Below are 17,733 nucleotides of genomic sequence, written 5' to 3'. Positions count from 1 at the left end.
GGAGCTGCTGGGACCCACGGGCGTGGCTTCCGTGGGCTCTGAGGGGCGGAACGTGGCCCTCGGGTCCCTTCTAAAAGAACTCTGGTTTGGCTGAGATGCTGCACAGAAACATCTCAGCCAAACCGTCCAGGTCCGGTGGAGATAAAGCGATCATGTCGAAGTCCAACAGGGTTGTGTTGGTTCTGGGGGGAGCGGGGACGGTGGGCTCAGGGATAGTGAAAGGCCTGCTGGATAAAGGTAATCTCAACCTATTATTATTATTATTATTATTATTATTATTATTATTATTACTTTTACAGATGGCTCATTCAGTTCAATGTTTCTGTCTCTGCGCCTCTGCGCTCCACAGACAGCTTTGCGTTTCTTCAATCGTTTCCACGGAGCTTTCCTCTTTTGAGTCCCACCAGAATTAAAACTTTGACCAGCTGCTCGTGGATTTAAATTCTGTCTGTTGTGATCTTAGATTTATTTCCTCCTTTTAGGACTAAAAGCTTAAAAGAGGCTAAAGTATGAAGGTAGATTTGTTTCTTTATCATTCAATCAAAAAAAAGGTTGCTTAAACCAAAAAATATATTTTCAATAAAAAAAAAAACTTCTCAAAGAAAGAAAAAAATATTTGAATGTAAAAACATATTTAAACACTGCTTTTCTTCTATTTAAAATGTTTTATTTGATAGGAGTCCAGTCTTTTTTGTTTAAAGAAACTTTTTTTTAAATTGAAGTAACATTGTTTTTTTGATTGGACCATATAATGAGTAGGATTTGTGTATTTATTGTTCAATCAAAAAAAGAAGTTGCTTCAAACAAATAAACAACAGAATCAATAAAAAAGTTACTTCAATGAAAAGATTAACGTTTTCAATCATAGAAAATCGTTTTTGAATGCAAATAAAAAATTTGAGACTCAAAAATTTGCGTTTGAACACTTTTTTTTATTGTTGAAAATGTTCTCTTTGGTTGAAGGGATCTATTTTGTGCTTGGGCCATACATGGGTAGGAGTATGACATTTGTGTCTTAATCATTCAATTCCCAAAAAGTTGTTTCAATCAATCAAAAAAAAATAAAAAATGTGTTCATTCAAGTGAAGATTTGTTTTAATAGAAAATATATTTGTTTTGATTAAATGGTAAAGAAAATCTACCTTCATACTACAGTGGCTAACTCAGTGGTTCTCAAACTTTTTCTGTCATTCCCCACTTTGGACAAGGGGGAATTTTCAAGCCCCGCCTGTCCCCATCGCCCCAACACAATGCTAATGAAATATGCAACAATCTTAAAATGTTCCAATTTTACTGAAGTAACAAGTAGTATCTAAATACAAACTATCTACATCAAATAACAGCAAGCTAAAAAATAAAGAAAATAAAAATGCAGCTGTGTCAAAATTTGTATCAAGCTCAAAGATAGAAAAAATTAAAGTGCCACTCTGCAATCTGTTAATAAAAGAAAAGAAGTGAAATCCATCTGGCAAGACAGTTCTATTTATCCCTGCATTAGTGGCTGCAATGAGCCTGTTTTGCATTGCACAGTTTCTCAAAACGGGGTTGCAGGCTTGATACTGCCACTCTCAAGTCATGCTCAATGTTCAGCTGAGATCTGTATTTTGTTTTCATTGAAGCAACAGCTGAAAAGCCCATCTCACAGAGATATGATGTGGCAAAGGGAAGAAGAATGCACACAGCTCTCTGCCCGATGAGTGGATACTCCCTCTCCACTCCTAACCAGAATTCACTATTAGTCTGAGCATTAAACCTGAGCTTCAGGGTGGAGTCAGACATCATGTCAATAAACTGGTCCTCCTCAGCAGACCTAAAATCAGCAGGTGCTGCAGACAGAATAGGAAAAAATAGACTTACTTTATTTTTCATTGCATAATAAACTAATAAAATATTTCAAATTCAGTTATTTATGATCAACCTGCGCCGTCAATCCCGGCGCATGTGCGCTTTATTTGCAGTCTGGACGCTAAAGTTAAACATGCTGTGTCTCTGCTCTGACTGCAGCGCTGAGAGGGACTCCTGCGATAGCGGGGGAGAACGGGGTTGGGACGGAGGAGGCGCCCCACGGCAGCACCTGCCGCTGGAGGACAAGAAAAGGAACGATACGTGCTTTCACGTAAGAGTCTCCAAAAGTCGCTAGATTTGTCGCTAGTCGCTTTTTTGAAAAAGAGTCGCTGGAGGGGTCTGAAATATAGCGACAAAGTCGCTGAGTTGGCAACACTGGGGCGCGAAAGTTTATTCCGTTACAAATAATATGCCGACGTCACGTCAATAATTATTTTGGCACTTCAGTTCCAGGTGAAATGTTTCTCATATCTAATGTTCTTTTAATTAGACTGCATGTAGGCTAGTAATGATTACTTTGTGGGTTTGATTGGTCTAAAAAGCGGCAACATACAGCTATAAGGACAGTTTGCTCTCACACGTTCTACATTTATAGTCACACACACACACACACACACACACACCGGAACTTGGCGCGCCCCACCTGTCACGTCTCAATTCCCCACCAGTGGGTCGCGCCACACACTTTGAGAACCGCGGGGCTAACTGAACAACGCGCTGCGCATTACGCACCTGCCTGCCCGCTGCGAGGAAGAGGAGGGAGGATTACGCTTCACATTTCTCTTGAGATGGTTCAACATCTAGATCCAATTATGTCAAATAATATCAACAAGCCTCCAACCCTGTTTAATTTCTTAGACTCTCTTTTGAATCATTGTGAGTCATTTGGATTAAATCTCCTGTTTCTCTTTCCAAAAGGTTTTAAAAAATCTGTCCAATGAGTTCGGTCAGGTTTTTACGCTTACAGCACTCTGCATCCTCGGCTTATTTACACATATCTCCGGCTTTTTCTGAAATTTGAACTAGTGCCAAAAATAGTTCAGCATCTGTCTCTATGATGTGCAGATGACAGTATTCCTCCAGACTGGCAGAGCAGGTTCTCTGCGGTTTATGGTTAGGTGGTTTTGTTAACACCTCTGTTCTATTGGATTGTGCCCCAGCTGTTTCTTACGGAAGAGGATTAGGGCCACTAAAAAAATAAAAAAAAAGGTTAACTGATTTTAAATTTTTAATTCAGTATAATATGGGAAAAAAAGTGAGAATTTTGAAATTAAAGTCAGAATTCTGAGAAAAAAGTTAGAATTCTGAGAAAAAAGTCATTATTCCGAGATTAAAGTCAAAATTCCGACTTTTTTCACATATTAAACTGAAATAAAATGTAAAAATCAGTTAACTTTTTTTTCCCCCACTGGCCCTAATCCTCTTCCATAGTTTTTAAACAATGCCGCCTCTTTAAAAAGAGCACCATGGAGTCTAATGTTGTCTGATACTTAATTCCAAACATAGATCTGAAACAACTCAGGTTTTACTATGATTTCTTGACTCTGGTGCAGATCTATTTCTTCTTGATCTCACTGCTACCTTTTGACACTGGGTTTTATTTTCCTGTGTCAAAGAAGCTGTTGGTGAGAAGCACATCACTCATATAGTTTGAGTCCTTCCTGAGTTATTGGAGTTTTGCTCTCCAACTTTGAGAGATTATTCTGAATTCTGCAAAGGCACCATTTAAACATGGGATACCTCAAGGCTCTGTGTTAAGTCCCCTTTTATTTTCTCTCTGTTCCACTCTGGATCAAGCTAATCTCTTCACTTAACAAAAAAATCCATACATTTATACAGAGAAAACATGATCAGTTCAGTCAGACAGACAGATCCCAGGTCTTGGGATCTGTTAGATCCAGTTTTGAAATAATACTGTCAGGTTTACTCAATTAGTGTGGATGTTTCCCATCTAAGGAAGCTTATCTGTCTGTCCAACAGGTCAGTGGATAGAGTTGGACACAGTCTCATTTCATTGTCTACAGCAAAATCAGAAAATCCCATCACTGCCACCAGCATCTAATCACAGTCGATAGTGTGTGTCGATGGGATGATTTCGGTTTTTAGTTTTGTGTTTATTACTGTTTGTGGTCTCCCAGTCTGAATCCACTATTATTTACCATGCTTCACTAGTGTGGAGATGAGAGTTTACAGAGTACACATTTAAAGCTTTGGTTTGCTTTTAAATCGGGCAGACGGGTGCTGCTCTGTCCGTGGCTCAGATTCATGTGAATACCTGCTCTGTTTGTCTGCAGGTTTTAAAGTTGCTGTGATCTCCAGAGATAGCGGCAGACTGGAGAAACTGCGGACCTCCGTCTCTCCCAACACCAAGGACAACCTCATCACTGTGTTGGGAAATGTTGGTAAGTTACACCACCTGGGATCGTTTGGTCTGTACAACATAACACACAACCTCTAAATCTCTTTCTGAGGGCGTTAAACTTAAAACCCAATGAAAGTACAGATAGTTTGATCCAGCATAAAGTTATGAACTCTGAAAAACTGTCCCCTTCTTAATGTTTGAACAGTATGGACTCCACATGAACCCTGGAGGTGTGGAAGGGGTTACGGCACCGGCAAGCAGCACATCCTTCTGATCATAGGGTGGAGCTTCCATGGGTTAGCATAGAATAGAATGGAAAATCCATTTATTGTCCCAAAATGCAAAAATTCTGGTGTTACAGGAGCAAAAAGAAAATAGAAAAAGATGGTCACACAAATGTGGACCTTAGAAGAGTGTACAAAAATAACATAATAGTAAAGAGTTAAAACATAAAAACGTACTGTACTGTAAATTGTTTATCAATATAAATATGGTGCACCTGGAAAATAAATAACCAATATACAGCTGTGGACATTTTTACAGTAATGGACATTTTAAAATTTAATCAAAAGAAGGGGGTTCTGCTAGCACCAGACCACAAAGTTCTGGGTCTCTCTAGACTGTCATTAATATCCCACAGATTCACATCTGGACACCTATTAAATATTGAAACTCACATGGTGAATCTTTAGTACAGGATGGTGTTGACATGGCAACCAGGACAGCTCTGTAGTCTCACGCAAAGCAAATTTCAATGTTCTTTCCATTTGCACTAGAGGTTCCCATTGTTAATAAGGCAAAGCTCATTACCATCTAGGTAATAGCAACCTCTACTATTCATTACTGTTATGTAAAGAATCAGACACTAAATGCATAACAGACATTTACACCCTGGCTCAATCAAGCAAATCAGTAAGGACGGAGGTAGGAGAAAGAAGCTTGATGCTCCCTATTATTAAATTCTTTTAGCATTGGGACCTTAAAGCAGCTAAGGAGCTATAAACAATCTCACATTACTTTGTGTTACATTTAAGCACAGCCCACGTCACCAAAAGAAGAAAAATGCATTATTTCTTTAGTTGTACTGAGTATGACACATGCTGATGTATGCACTTTCATATGTTTTGAGTTTTATAAGTGCATTTCTGCTTTTCACCTGCACTTGTTTGACTTGTGTTGTTCTTTTTTAGAAAGCAGTAGTTCAGATTTGACAAGCATCATCCATGTGCTTTTCCATTATGTAATGACGTCCCAAAGGCTAAAGGCTATTCAGATTTCCCGAATTTTTTTCCTACCCACAGTAAATTAGTGCCGTTGACCCTAAGAAAAGTAAAGAAACAAGAACAGAGAGCCATGGTTATGCTTCTATTCACAAAAGGCTTGGCAAAACAGATACTAAGCTCAATAAGTACACATGCTAACTAACACTTTTTATTGGGACAACCTGAGGTTAGCCTCTCAGCATGACTAGCTACTGCAAGCAGTTGGAAAAACAGTGGATTTAGTCTTCCATGACACATGACTTGAAATTCAACTCCAGTCCTCCAAAGCCGGTGTGCTGCATTCCTATTGATGGCTGATAAACAGCCTTATGCTGAACTGCATTGATCTAAATAAAGAGTGTCAAAGCAGGGAAGCATCTAAAACCTGCAGGACACCAGCCCATCAGGACTGACTTTGGGCACCCTTGCAATGTGAGCTGGTAAAATATGGCAAACAAACCAAAATCAGAATCAGAAATACTTTAATAATCCAACAGGGAAATTGCTATACAATAATAATGAAAGTTCTTTTTTAATTCAGTCATTTGGTCGCTTAAGACCCTTTATAAATTATTACATCGAACTGGTGAATAATATGCGTTTGAATGCTAGGTTCCTCTTAAAGTCTCTAGAAGTTTTGAAGGAGATACGTGTGAAAAAATAGAAAAATTGTAACAACCTGCAATGATTAGTCATTTTCTCGCTGAGACACAAAGTGAACATTTATTAGCCAGCAAATGGCCCCAGCAAGTAGTCATTTCCTAAGAAGGTAATGACTAACAGGTAAGGGGTGGTCACCATGGTTTAGCTGGAGTTTACTTCCTACCTGACTTTATTTACTGGTAAGTGTTGAGTAACACTCAAGATTTCTGCAAAGCTGTGTGCAAACATTAAATCTGTGTCATCAGGGAAGATTAAATCTGGAACATGTTGAAGCTCTTTTCTTCTGCATCTGTTTCCAGGCTCAGAGGACGGTGCTGAACAGGCAAAGGAGGCCCTGTTGAAGCAGGTGGGGAAGGTGACCGATATAATTTCTTCCCTGGGCTTCAGCTGGTGGCAGGGCGGTCCCCCACATACCCAGTCCCTAAAAGACCTGCACTGGGTCAGCAAACACACAGTCTACACAAGAGGCAGAAAAACAGACTGATTATCCATTAGTTTCAGATTTTATCCATGTTCTGAATGGTGTTTTCTACAGATGGTTTGATAAATGTTCCCTCTATGCAGGTAATGGAGACGTTACTGTTCAGCACATTTGTCTCCTGGAAGGCTTTCTTCCCCCTGGTGAGGGACAACTCGGACTCCAGCTACACCTTCATCACGGGTATGTTTTCCATGTTGCACAATCTCGGAGGAAATATTAGAAACTCAGGGATTATCTGGCAATATTTTGCATTTTTTTTTAGAATCAAACAGAACAAAATAAGGTTAAACTTACAACAAAGGAGAAACATACAATGCCATTCTCAGATTTAATGAAATGGGTAGTAGGATTTTAATATACAACATAAGATGTTAATATTGTTTGACGTTTAAAGAATCAGATTTACTGTGATTGAAATGAGCTTTAATTATTTTAGAAACTGAGATCATAAACTGGAGAACACAGACTGTAAACAGCTGCATTTTTAAAATACGATAAGTGTTTCAAGGTTAGCTAAGAGACGATGTCCCTCTGACGTGTCCTGGAATCAACCGTGAGGCATCCAGAACAACAGGGAGTGGCTGGCCACCCTGCAGAGGAAGCTCATTTCATCCAGTTGTATCTGGGATCACCTTTTTCGGTCATGATCCAGAATTCCTGATCATATAGCTGAGGGTAGGGATGTAGACTGATTGGGAATTTGAGAGCTTCTCATTTTGCCTCAGCTCTTCTTTACTTCGACAGCCCGGTGCAGGCAGCGTCCGAATTACAGCAGCACCAATTGCTTTCCACTCACCTCTCAACATTAACAAGACTGTGAGAAACTTGAACTCCTTCACTTGAGACATCAACTCCCATTCAAACTGAAGAGGGCAAACAACCCTTTTCTGGTTAAAGAACTATGGATTTGGGCTTGAAGGGACAGATCTTGTTTAAGCTGTGTAGACGAAATATGCTGTTCCCCAAACCAGAACGTTTCCAGTCCTTGGCTGCTTTCTTGTCCATGAAAGTTATGAACAGGAACAACATCCAACATGGACCAGAACCAGGTCTGACTCAATGACACCAAACCAGCTTACTATTGTTAAACAGTTTTTATTAAAGAATCAGTGACTCCTGTAGTACCACCCAAAGGGTTCCCTTTAAAGACAGTGTAGAATCCGTTCTCCAGGTCCATGAAACACACATGGACCTGGGCAAAGTGTCCATCTGGTTGGGTCACCAAGTTTCTGAACGCTGACTGCCTCGCGATCAATTCTAGCACTATTTTCTCCTGCAGGTTGTTGGCCCTCTAGGGGAATGGCCTCACGTTACTCATTTAGGCTTTGCCCAATCTGTTCCCATTGGGAGTAACAGCCCCCAGGCACTCGCCGACAAGCCCCAAACCTAGGCCTGACTCAAGGGTGAGGCCCCAGCTATGCTTAATTGAGTCCCATCACCAGCCTCCATCTTGTCGTCTTCATACAGTGTTTTCGCCCGATCTTTGTCTGACCCGCCAGCCAAGCCTGTTTGCCATGACCCTATCAGGGGCCTTTAGACCCAAGGCGACATAACCTCTGGCATCAGCTGATCCTTGGAATCCCTTCACTGCATCAAGGTGATGTTTCTTAAAGCAGATTTGCTTCACTGAAAAACATATAGACATACCAGAACTTTCCATCCTACTGTGCAGCTGGGGGAGAGCTTGGTTCTGGTTCTGATTTTGGGGATGTTTGCTGTTTTTTCTTTTAATATGTAAAATATTTTACATGCAATTATAAATAATTCCATGAAATATCTGTAGAGTATGCCATTTTTTAAATCCATTTACATGATTCATCATTACAATAATAAATTGAATGCTAAATTGCCGAAATAATCATTAGCTGTGGACTTAGTAGTGTTACTTCAGGACAGTGTATTGTTCTGGTGAAAGACCCAGGTACTTAGGAGGGTCCACCATGTGAACTAAAGCTCCCTCGATGTTTGAAACTGTCAGTGCGGTGAGTCTATGCCTGAAGAAGTCCACCAACAATTATTGTTTTCCAGCATTTATCAAATGAATACACTGAAATTATAATCAGCACTATACCGAAGTATTCACACCCCTTGGACTTTTTCCACATTTTGTCATAATAATTTTTGCGATAATCCAAAACATACTAAAGCATCACCTCATCCTTGTGAGGTGGAAGGAAGATCATTCATACCGTTGAGTCTTAGCCTCCACTGGAACAGAGACTTTCTGTTGCTAAAATGTTACTCCATGGAGCTAAACGTATCCCCACAGAGGCAGCACTTCTAGAAAGCTTTCTTCACCTGTGGATATCCTATCCTGGCTCCTGAGGAGATCCAACAGAAGGAAACAAGCAAAGAACCAACAAAGATACTGGAACACATTTGATAAGCATTCTGACGCATATCAGACTAGGGCTGCCTGCAACTTACGACTGTTTTGCAAATTGATTAACCTGCAATATGTTTTTGAATAATCAGAACGATGTGAAACTAAAACTGTGCCACTTAGCATATTCACAGACTAAAACAATTTTTAAAATCTTGAATAGAAAATGTTTTTTCTTTTCTTACAATTTTGGCCAAATTAGTGCTCTGAGTGGGTTGCTCTTTTCATTGATGGCACATGTCTGTATATTCCTCTAGGCACTTAATCGGATACTAAATTAGTTTACAATTATTTCAATAATCGAATAATCCAATTTATTCAGATTAACTATTTCAGCCCTCCATTAGACCACACCAAACTCTCAGACAGAGCTGGATTTATCCTCAGAACAGAATCCCCAATCTGATACTGTTGCAAATTGTCAGATTTAGCTAGATCTGGACTTTAACTAGGCTGTAAGTATTGATCAACACCATCCATCATTTCTCTATATTGAAGTTGAAGGTGTATTTCTCCATCCCAGTCTTGGGTCGTTCAAGACTGTCCTACATTTAGTTCCATCCATTTTCATCTCGAACCAGCATCCTTATTCCAATTGGTGAAAACATTTTCCACAGCATCATGCTTCCAACTTTGTGTTTTTGCATCTGGGGTAGTTTGCAGTGAGTCTTGTAGTCTGTTGTGTTCCATGAACTTCTTGATACTGAAACCTCTAAGAAAACAAAAATGAAAAAACAAAACAAAAAACTCTGCAAACCATGCATCTGTCTCCTTCCACCTCACAAGGATGCTCTGTTATGTGTTGGTCTATTTGTGGATCCTGTGAAGGTTTAAGACTTGCAGATATCTTCACAGCCTCCTGCTGATTGAACGACTCTTCTCGATGTGTGCTCATTTTGTTGAATGCTGGTGCTGTGTGTCTCAGGAGGAGCTGGAGAGAAGCTGCTGATGCCAGGGACTGGCTTCCTGACGGTGGGGGCTGCCAGCGCTCTAGCTTTCTGCCAGGTGCTGAGAGAGGAATACCCCGAGGTGTCCTGTAAATTCAACCAGGTGAGACTCTGCAATCTAAGATGTTACATAATCAGGTCAGTTTTCAGCGGCAATCAGCCCACCCCGAGAAACAGCAGCAGGACATGTCGTCTTTACATGTCAGGCTTAGATAAGCACTTTTGCAGCATCTGTTCATGTCTCCTGATTGACGTCTTCAGTGATAAAGAAAACACTTCATGGAAGTATTTACACCCCATAGCTTTTTTTCTTTTCTCCTGTTTTAATCTCAACCCATTCCTGGTAGGAGGTCCTTTTCTTAACTCTGCTACCCCTAAGGTCAGGTGCCTCCCAAGGGAGTCAGACATCTCTGACCTCGGACTGAGAAGAGCTGACTTGTTGATCAAACCTACATCACTAAACAGCCAGGAGCCTACATCGGCAACCTTCTCTCCCATTAATCTCATCTCTTCTTCGCTTGCAGGTGAAAATCAACACAGGTGTAGGGACTCCAGAGCGCATGGCCCCCGGCTACCTGAACCACCTGGACCTGGGCGAGGTGATCGCAGCCCTGGTTGAAATAAGAAGCCCCTCCCACGCTGTGTTCACCATCAGCAGCCCTGCAGACTTAAAAACTGTTCTTCTGGAGGGGAACCCTTAGAAGACCCCCTTCCTTCAGAACACGATCTGCAGCTGCTTCCGGGTTCTTGTTGCTTCTCTTTGCTTGTTTCAATGGTTCTGTAACGTCCAACAGGGCATATTTTTGCATGTGTTGTTTTATCTGTAAAATATGCAAACACTCCTAAATGTTCTTGCACCACGAAGATCCCTTTTAGCACCTTGGCAGAAACATCTTGGATTTGAGCAGATTTCCTAAGACCCAATTAAACTCCAAACTTTTAAACTGTGGGTTTGCTCCGGGGTCAAAATTATACATAAAGCCTCTGTTTCTACTTTGCTTTTTGAAAAAAATCAAACATTTACGAATATGTTTCATAAAACCCTGTATATGAAAATATCCCATTTCCTGAGGTAATTCTTTTTAAATCTGACACGTTTCCTCATGATATTGATCCATTTGTCTTTTGCTAGATGATTCCGGGTCTAATCCTCTAGCAGCCACTGACTTTATTTTACTTTAGTATACTATAACCTAGCTGGACACCTGCAGGATAGATGAATAAATAATTATATTTAATTAATGGCTTATTCTGAGTGACTATCTAATAAGGCTGGAGATCCAATCCACTGTAGAGGTTTTACACTCTCAGCCAACGGCCCCAAACCTAAGGGACATTTTGGTTTTATTTCAGGAGGAATAATATTTTTCCATATTTAGTCTGTTTTCATCAGTTTAACTGTGAGTCCAACTCTCAGTTTCTACAATGATAATTTGCTAGATCCTAGCAGTTAGTTCTCTATGAACTCTGGATTATTATGAATCACCCAGAATATCTAGATCCGACTTGAACTCTCCTGTTTAATTATACCTTCATAATGTGTCTAAACCAGAAGGCATCCGAGGTCTTCCTCCCTAAGCTGCTGAAAATGTCCTTACCATCCTGTGATCCGTTTTAGTTATTAATCTGCTCATCCAACAGAGCAAGAATTTCCCCTTAGCTGCTAAATATGGTTTAACGTTTATTAAACCAGATATTGAGGCATTTTAATATTACAGATGAGATGTTCTTTTTGTTCTTCAGTCATGTTTAGAAGTTTACTCAGTTAATACATCAGTTTGATCTATAAATCCAATAGTCCTGGGATCACATAGGTCCAAATGAAGGAACCTGATCGAGTTCTGTTCTAGTCCAGTACAAGTCCAATAAAGCTGTGCAGTTATTGACTGTAGTTGTTTTAAATGTGACATCAGAATTGGACCTTTGGTTTCAGAAATAGAAATCCAGCTTTATTCTCCAAGATAGTGACTATTAAGCTTTATCCTTTAGTTTTCAGTTTCTTCTGCAGCATCATAAAGTTGATTTCTCTTACCTGATTGCATCTATTGTAATAAAGAATCGTTATCTTCCAAGTTTTTTTTTTGATCATTTATGCTCCTGTTAATTTTTTTTTTGTTTTTTTTTTACAATTTACATATTTTTTAAAAGCGTTTGCTGCATATTTATTCGTATCTTTATATTCTATGAATAATAAACTTGATAAATGAGTTTTGTCTCTCCCCCCCCCCCAAGTAGCTAAAAGGTCACTTCTACTCAGGAACTGAGAATAAATAATCTCAGATCCAGCTTTATTTGACAAGTACACATTGGATTACAATTTTCACAATGTACTCATTTATACAATAACAATCCAGTAATGGAAATAACTATAGCTTATGGAATGGAGAACAGATATACACATATTTAGTTTAAAACAATGGAGCAGTAACCAGGAAATGGTCTGAATAAAGGTAGATTTACTGAGAGAAAAGGCTTGAAGAGAAACTCTGCCTGAATCTGTTGGTTTGGGTGTACATTGATCTGTAGGTCCTATCAAAGAACAAGAGCTGGAACATTTTTAATAACGTAGTCCTTAATGGAGGGTTTTCTTTAGACCCGATTGTCGGTTTGTGTCCTGCTTGGTGTGAGAGCTGAATCAAAAAGTGGAGGATATACTGGGGGAATGCTGTGTAGAACTGGATGAGCAGCAGCTCCTTCGACAGGTCGAGTTTCCTGACTTGAAGCAGGAAGAACATCCTCAGCTGAGCCTTCTTCATGATGGTCTAAGTGTTTTGCTCAGACTTTATGGTTTGAGATGATTCGAAGGACAACCAAGCCCCAAACTGGCTTCTGGAGAAAAACTGATAGGAGCTGTCTGAAGCTGCCCCACCACAGATTCAGGAGCTCTCAGCCTCTGACGAGGAACAAAGTTTGAAGCTTTAGTTTGCATCTTTTTGAATTTATTCACAAATGAAAAGAATTCAATGTGTGTTTGGGGGAGTTTCCTCTAAACATGTGACATGAACAGAATAAATGGCTGATGACAGCTGAGACAGGGGCGGCCCAAGACTGACACATTTTCATCCAGAATCGCGTGCCGGTCTGACCCTTTCACACACACACCACCTCCGACCACTGAAAGCCTAGATCCTGTCTGGTTTGGGGGGCAGCATGGCCCTTTAATAATGAGATGTCTGAAGTTTCACCGAGCTGGAGCAGACAGGAGGGCGTGGGGGGTTTGTTGGGTCAGAATTAGGACAAATTATAATAAATGTGTAACACAGACCCCTCTGACAGACCCCTCAACATTCTCTGCTTGTTAACCGGCTTTGCTGTTCTGATTCCACTGATATCATTAAAGCAGTCCAATTGTTTCAGAACCTGATTTCTTCTAAGAACTCACATAATTCTGTGGGTCCCCTAAGTTTTTAAATAATGGGGATCAGAGAAAGTAGGAAGACAAGCAAAGAACACTGCAGAAACATGTCTGCTCAGACTCTTGGTAAAAACATTGCTCCACAGGCAAACATTAAAACTGTGAGACGTCTGTGGAGAGAGGACACAGAAGGAAGATACTTCATGTTTTCATATACACTCACCGGCCACTTCATTAGGTACACCTGTCCAACTGCTCGTTAACACTTAATTTCTAAGCAGCCAATCACATGGCGGCAACTCAGTGCATTTAGGCATGTAGACATGGTCAAGACAATCTCCTGCACTTCAAACCGAGCATCAGTATGGGGAAGAAAGGTGATTTGAGTGACTTTCCCTGCTGAAAAATAAATGTGCTAAGTGTACTAAAATTTAGCATACTTTTGTGTACTTGAAGGCACACTAATCATTACTATACTTTAAGTGTGTTTATGATTAGTTAACTTGAAGGATGCTATTTTGGAACAACTAATTTTGTACTAAATATATTTTAATTGTAATTAAATTGTGGACAAGCTCAACTTGAAGTGTATTTAGTGTACTTTGATGTGCTAAAGTGGAACAACTTAAAGTATATTTTGTATACTTTAAGTATATGAGTTTATATGTACTAATATATGCTTAATTAGTCAAATTAAAGTGCACTATGGTTGTATTATAACTACATTAAAAATGATTTGTTAGTGTCTTAAAAATATATAAGCTTTATACTTTTAATATACTCTTACTGTGGTAATAATATGCTTAATTATACTGTTGGCTTATTCCAATTACTAAAAAAGCATACTTTGCAGTTAATAGTAAATATACTTTATCATTACATTGCTATACTACTTTCTACCTTGCACATTCTTGCAAATGTATTAACAGTATACTAAATGCTGAAAGACTTGTGGATATACTTCCGTGCAGATGAAAAAATATACTTTAATGTATTTGAAACATGTCCAAATTATAGTACATTACAAATAATATAACTTGTACTATCTCAGAATGTATAAACATTTACATATCGACGTTAACCATTTTCATTATAAAACTTACAACACATTTTCAAATATTGGTACTTTAGTACACTTTGTAGAAATATGTCAATTTCAGGCAGCAGACCTAAACATTACAAATAAACTTTAAAGAACGCAGAGGAATACTGAACAATGAAAAACAACATTCCTTATTATTGCACCCCTAAACCCTCGCACCATACAAAAACACGCCCACCACACATTATTTTCCTTTTTTTGGCTGAACTGCTCATTGTTACATTTTCGTTGATGGCCGTGCGCACATCAGAGACACTTGTTACGGAAACCCAGAAGAACAGCGTCTGTTAACCAAACAGAGAGATACTGAAAATTCATAGTATTTTTGAGCAGTACATCAAAAAAAAGTCGCAAATTGTATCGTATATATCCCAGGCCCCATAAGTCACCAGAAAAAAAAATTGTCCATTTCTTAATTTAAAAAAATCTGATGCATCAATGGTTTTAAGATTGATCAAAAAATTTTAAAAAAGTAACAACAAAAATTGCAAGATCTCAGAAAAGAAAAAATTATGAATCCGCAGAGAAAGGAAAGAAAACTTAGTTTACTTTTTTTACTACGATAACCTGGCTGTCACACCTGGCAGATATGATAAATAATTATATTTAATTAAGCTTATCCTAGTGACATCTAATAAGGTGAGATCCGCATCCACTGTAAAGTTTTAACTCTCATCCAACGCCCAAACTAAGGGACATTTTGGTTTTATTCAGGAGGAATAATATTTTTCCATATTTAGTCTGTTTTCATCAGTTTAACTGTGAGTCCAACTCTCAGTTTCTACAATGATAATTTGCTAGATCCTAGCAGTTAGTTCTCTATGAACTCTGGATTATTATGAATCACCCAGAATATCTAGATCCGACTTGAACTCTCCTGTTTAATTATACCTTCATAATGTGTCTAAACCAGAAGGCATCCGAGGTCTTCCTCCCTAAGCTGCTGAAAATGTCCTTACCATCCTGTGATCCGTTTTAGTTATTAATCTGCTCATCCAACAGAGCAAGAATTTCCCCTTAGCTGCTAAATATGGTTTAACGTTTATTAAACCAGATATTGAGGCATTTTAATATTACAGATGAGATGTTCTTTTTGTTCTTCAGTCATGTTTAGAAGTTTACTCAGTTAATACATCAGTTTGATCTATAAATCCAATAGTCCTGGGATCACATAGGTCCAAATGAAGGAACCTGATCGAGTTCTGTTCTAGTCCAGTACAAGTCCAATAAAGCTGTGCAGTTATTGACTGTAGTTGTTTTAAATGTGACATCAGAATTGGACCTTTGGTTTCAGAAATAGAAATCCAGCTTTATTCTCCAAGATAGTGACTATTAAGCTTTATCCTTTAGTTTTCAGTTTCTTCTGCAGCATCATAAAGTTGATTTCTCTTACCTGATTGCATCTATTGTAATAAAGAATCGTTATCTTCCAAGTTTTTTTTTTGATCATTTATGCTCCTGTTAATTTTTTTTTTGTTTTTTTTTTTACAATTTACATATTTTTTAAAAGCGTTTGCTGCATATTTATTCGTATCTTTATATTCTATGAATAATAAACTTGATAAATGAGTTTTGTCTCTCCCCCCCCCCCCAAGTAGCTAAAAGGTCACTTCTACTCAGGAACTGAGAATAAATAATCTCAGATCCAGCTTTATTTGACAAGTACACATTGGATTACAATTTTCACAATGTACTCATTTATACAATAACAATCCAGTAATGGAAATAACTATAGCTTATGGAATGGAGAACAGATATACACATATTTAGTTTAAAACAATGGAGCAGTAACCAGGAAATGGTCTGAATAAAGGTAGATTTACTGAGAGAAAAGGCTTGAAGAGAAACTCTGCCTGAATCTGTTGGTTTGGGTGTACATTGATCTGTAGGTCCTATCAAAGAACAAGAGCTGGAACATTTTTAATAACGTAGTCCTTAATGGAGGGTTTTCTTTAGACCCGATTGTCGGTTTGTGTCCTGCTTGGTGTGAGAGCTGAATCAAAAAGTGGAGGATATACTGGGGGAATGCTGTGTAGAACTGGATGAGCAGCAGCTCCTTCGACAGGTCGAGTTTCCTGACTTGAAGCAGGAAGAACATCCTCAGCTGAGCCTTCTTCATGATGGTCTAAGTGTTTTGCTCAGACTTTATGGTTTGAGATGATTCGAAGGACAACCAAGCCCCAAACTGGCTTCTGGAGAAAAACTGATAGGAGCTGTCTGAAGCTGCCCCACCACAGATTCAGGAGCTCTCAGCCTCTGACGAGGAACAAAGTTTGAAGCTTTAGTTTGCATCTTTTTGAATTTATTCACAAATGAAAAGAATTCAATGTGTGTTTGGGGGAGTTTCCTCTAAACATGTGACATGAACAGAATAAATGGCTGATGACAGCTGAGACAGGGGCGGCCCAAGACTGACACATTTTCATCCAGAATCGCGTGCCGGTCTGACCCTTTCACACACACACCACCTCCGACCACTGAAAGCCTAGATCCTGTCTGGTTTGGGGGGCAGCATGGCCCTTTAATAATGAGATGTCTGAAGTTTCACCGAGCTGGAGCAGACAGGAGGGCGTGGGGGGTTTGTTGGGTCAGAATTAGGACAAATTATAATAAATGTGTAACACAGACCCCTCTGACAGACCCCTCAACATTCTCTGCTTGTTAACCGGCTTTGCTGTTCTGATTCCACTGATATCATTAAAGCAGTCCAATTGTTTCAGAACCTGATTTCTTCTAAGAACTCACATAATTCTGTGGGTCCCCTAAGTTTTTAAATAATGGGGATCAGAGAAAGTAGGAAGACAAGCAAAGAACACTGCAGAAACATGTCTGCTCAGACTCTTGGTAAAAACATTGCTCCACAGGCAAACATTAAAACTGTGAGACGTCTGTGGAGAGAGGACACAGAAGGAAGATACTTCATGTTTTCATATACACTCACCGGCCACTTCATTAGGTACACCTGTCCAACTGCTCGTTAACACTTAATTTCTAAGCAGCCAATCACATGGCGGCAACTCAGTGCATTTAGGCATGTAGACATGGTCAAGACAATCTCCTGCACTTCAAACCGAGCATCAGTATGGGGAAGAAAGGTGATTTGAGTGACTTTGAACCAGACATGGGCAATGTGGAGTCAACAAGTCATCTCCATGTCATGTATTTAATCTACCCAGCCAATTAACCAGGTGAGTCCAATCTGCACAGGTTAATTCATGGTGAAGATTGGACTCACCTGCTTCAGTGGCTGGGTAGAACAAATACATGACATGGAGATGACTTGTTGACTCCACATTGCCCATGTCTGCTTTGAACGTGGCATGATTGTTGGTG

General features: G+C 39.3%; 1 protein-coding gene across 1 annotated transcript; it reads left to right on the top strand.

The window, feature by feature from the left end:
* The first annotated feature begins 82 nt into the window (after positions 1-82).
* On the top strand, positions 83-10,856 carry si:dkey-238o13.4 (uncharacterized protein LOC560780 homolog). The gene is made up of 6 exons (XM_038293920.1): positions 83-237; positions 4,140-4,247; positions 6,432-6,571; positions 6,697-6,793; positions 9,922-10,046; positions 10,468-10,856. The coding sequence occupies exons 1-6, from the start codon at positions 96-98 to the stop codon at positions 10,642-10,644; spliced, it is 789 nt and encodes a 262-aa protein (XP_038149848.1). The 5' UTR covers positions 83-95; the 3' UTR covers positions 10,645-10,856.
* Positions 10,857-17,733: the final 6,877 nt, after the last annotated feature.

The sequence above is a fragment of the Cyprinodon tularosa genome, unplaced genomic scaffold, assembly GCF_016077235.1.
Source record: "Cyprinodon tularosa strain WSP-4 unplaced genomic scaffold, ASM1607723v1 ctg332, whole genome shotgun sequence".
Taxonomy (NCBI): domain Eukaryota; kingdom Metazoa; phylum Chordata; class Actinopteri; order Cyprinodontiformes; family Cyprinodontidae; genus Cyprinodon; species Cyprinodon tularosa.
This window is presented reverse-complemented; position numbering and strand designations above follow the sequence as displayed.

Bases quoted from the DNA above. Each gene is read 5' to 3' on its own strand.
- si:dkey-238o13.4 (XM_038293920.1), top strand. From the start codon at position 96: ATGCTGCACAGAAACATCTCAGCCAAACCGTCCAGGTCCGGTGGAGAT. The intron at 6,572-6,696 runs GTCAGCAAACAC...CCCTCTATGCAG, and splicing joins CCCTAAAAGACCTGCACTGG to GTAATGGAGACGTTACTGTT. The intron at 6,794-9,921 runs GTATGTTTTCCA...TGTGTGTCTCAG, and splicing joins CAGCTACACCTTCATCACGG to GAGGAGCTGGAGAGAAGCTG.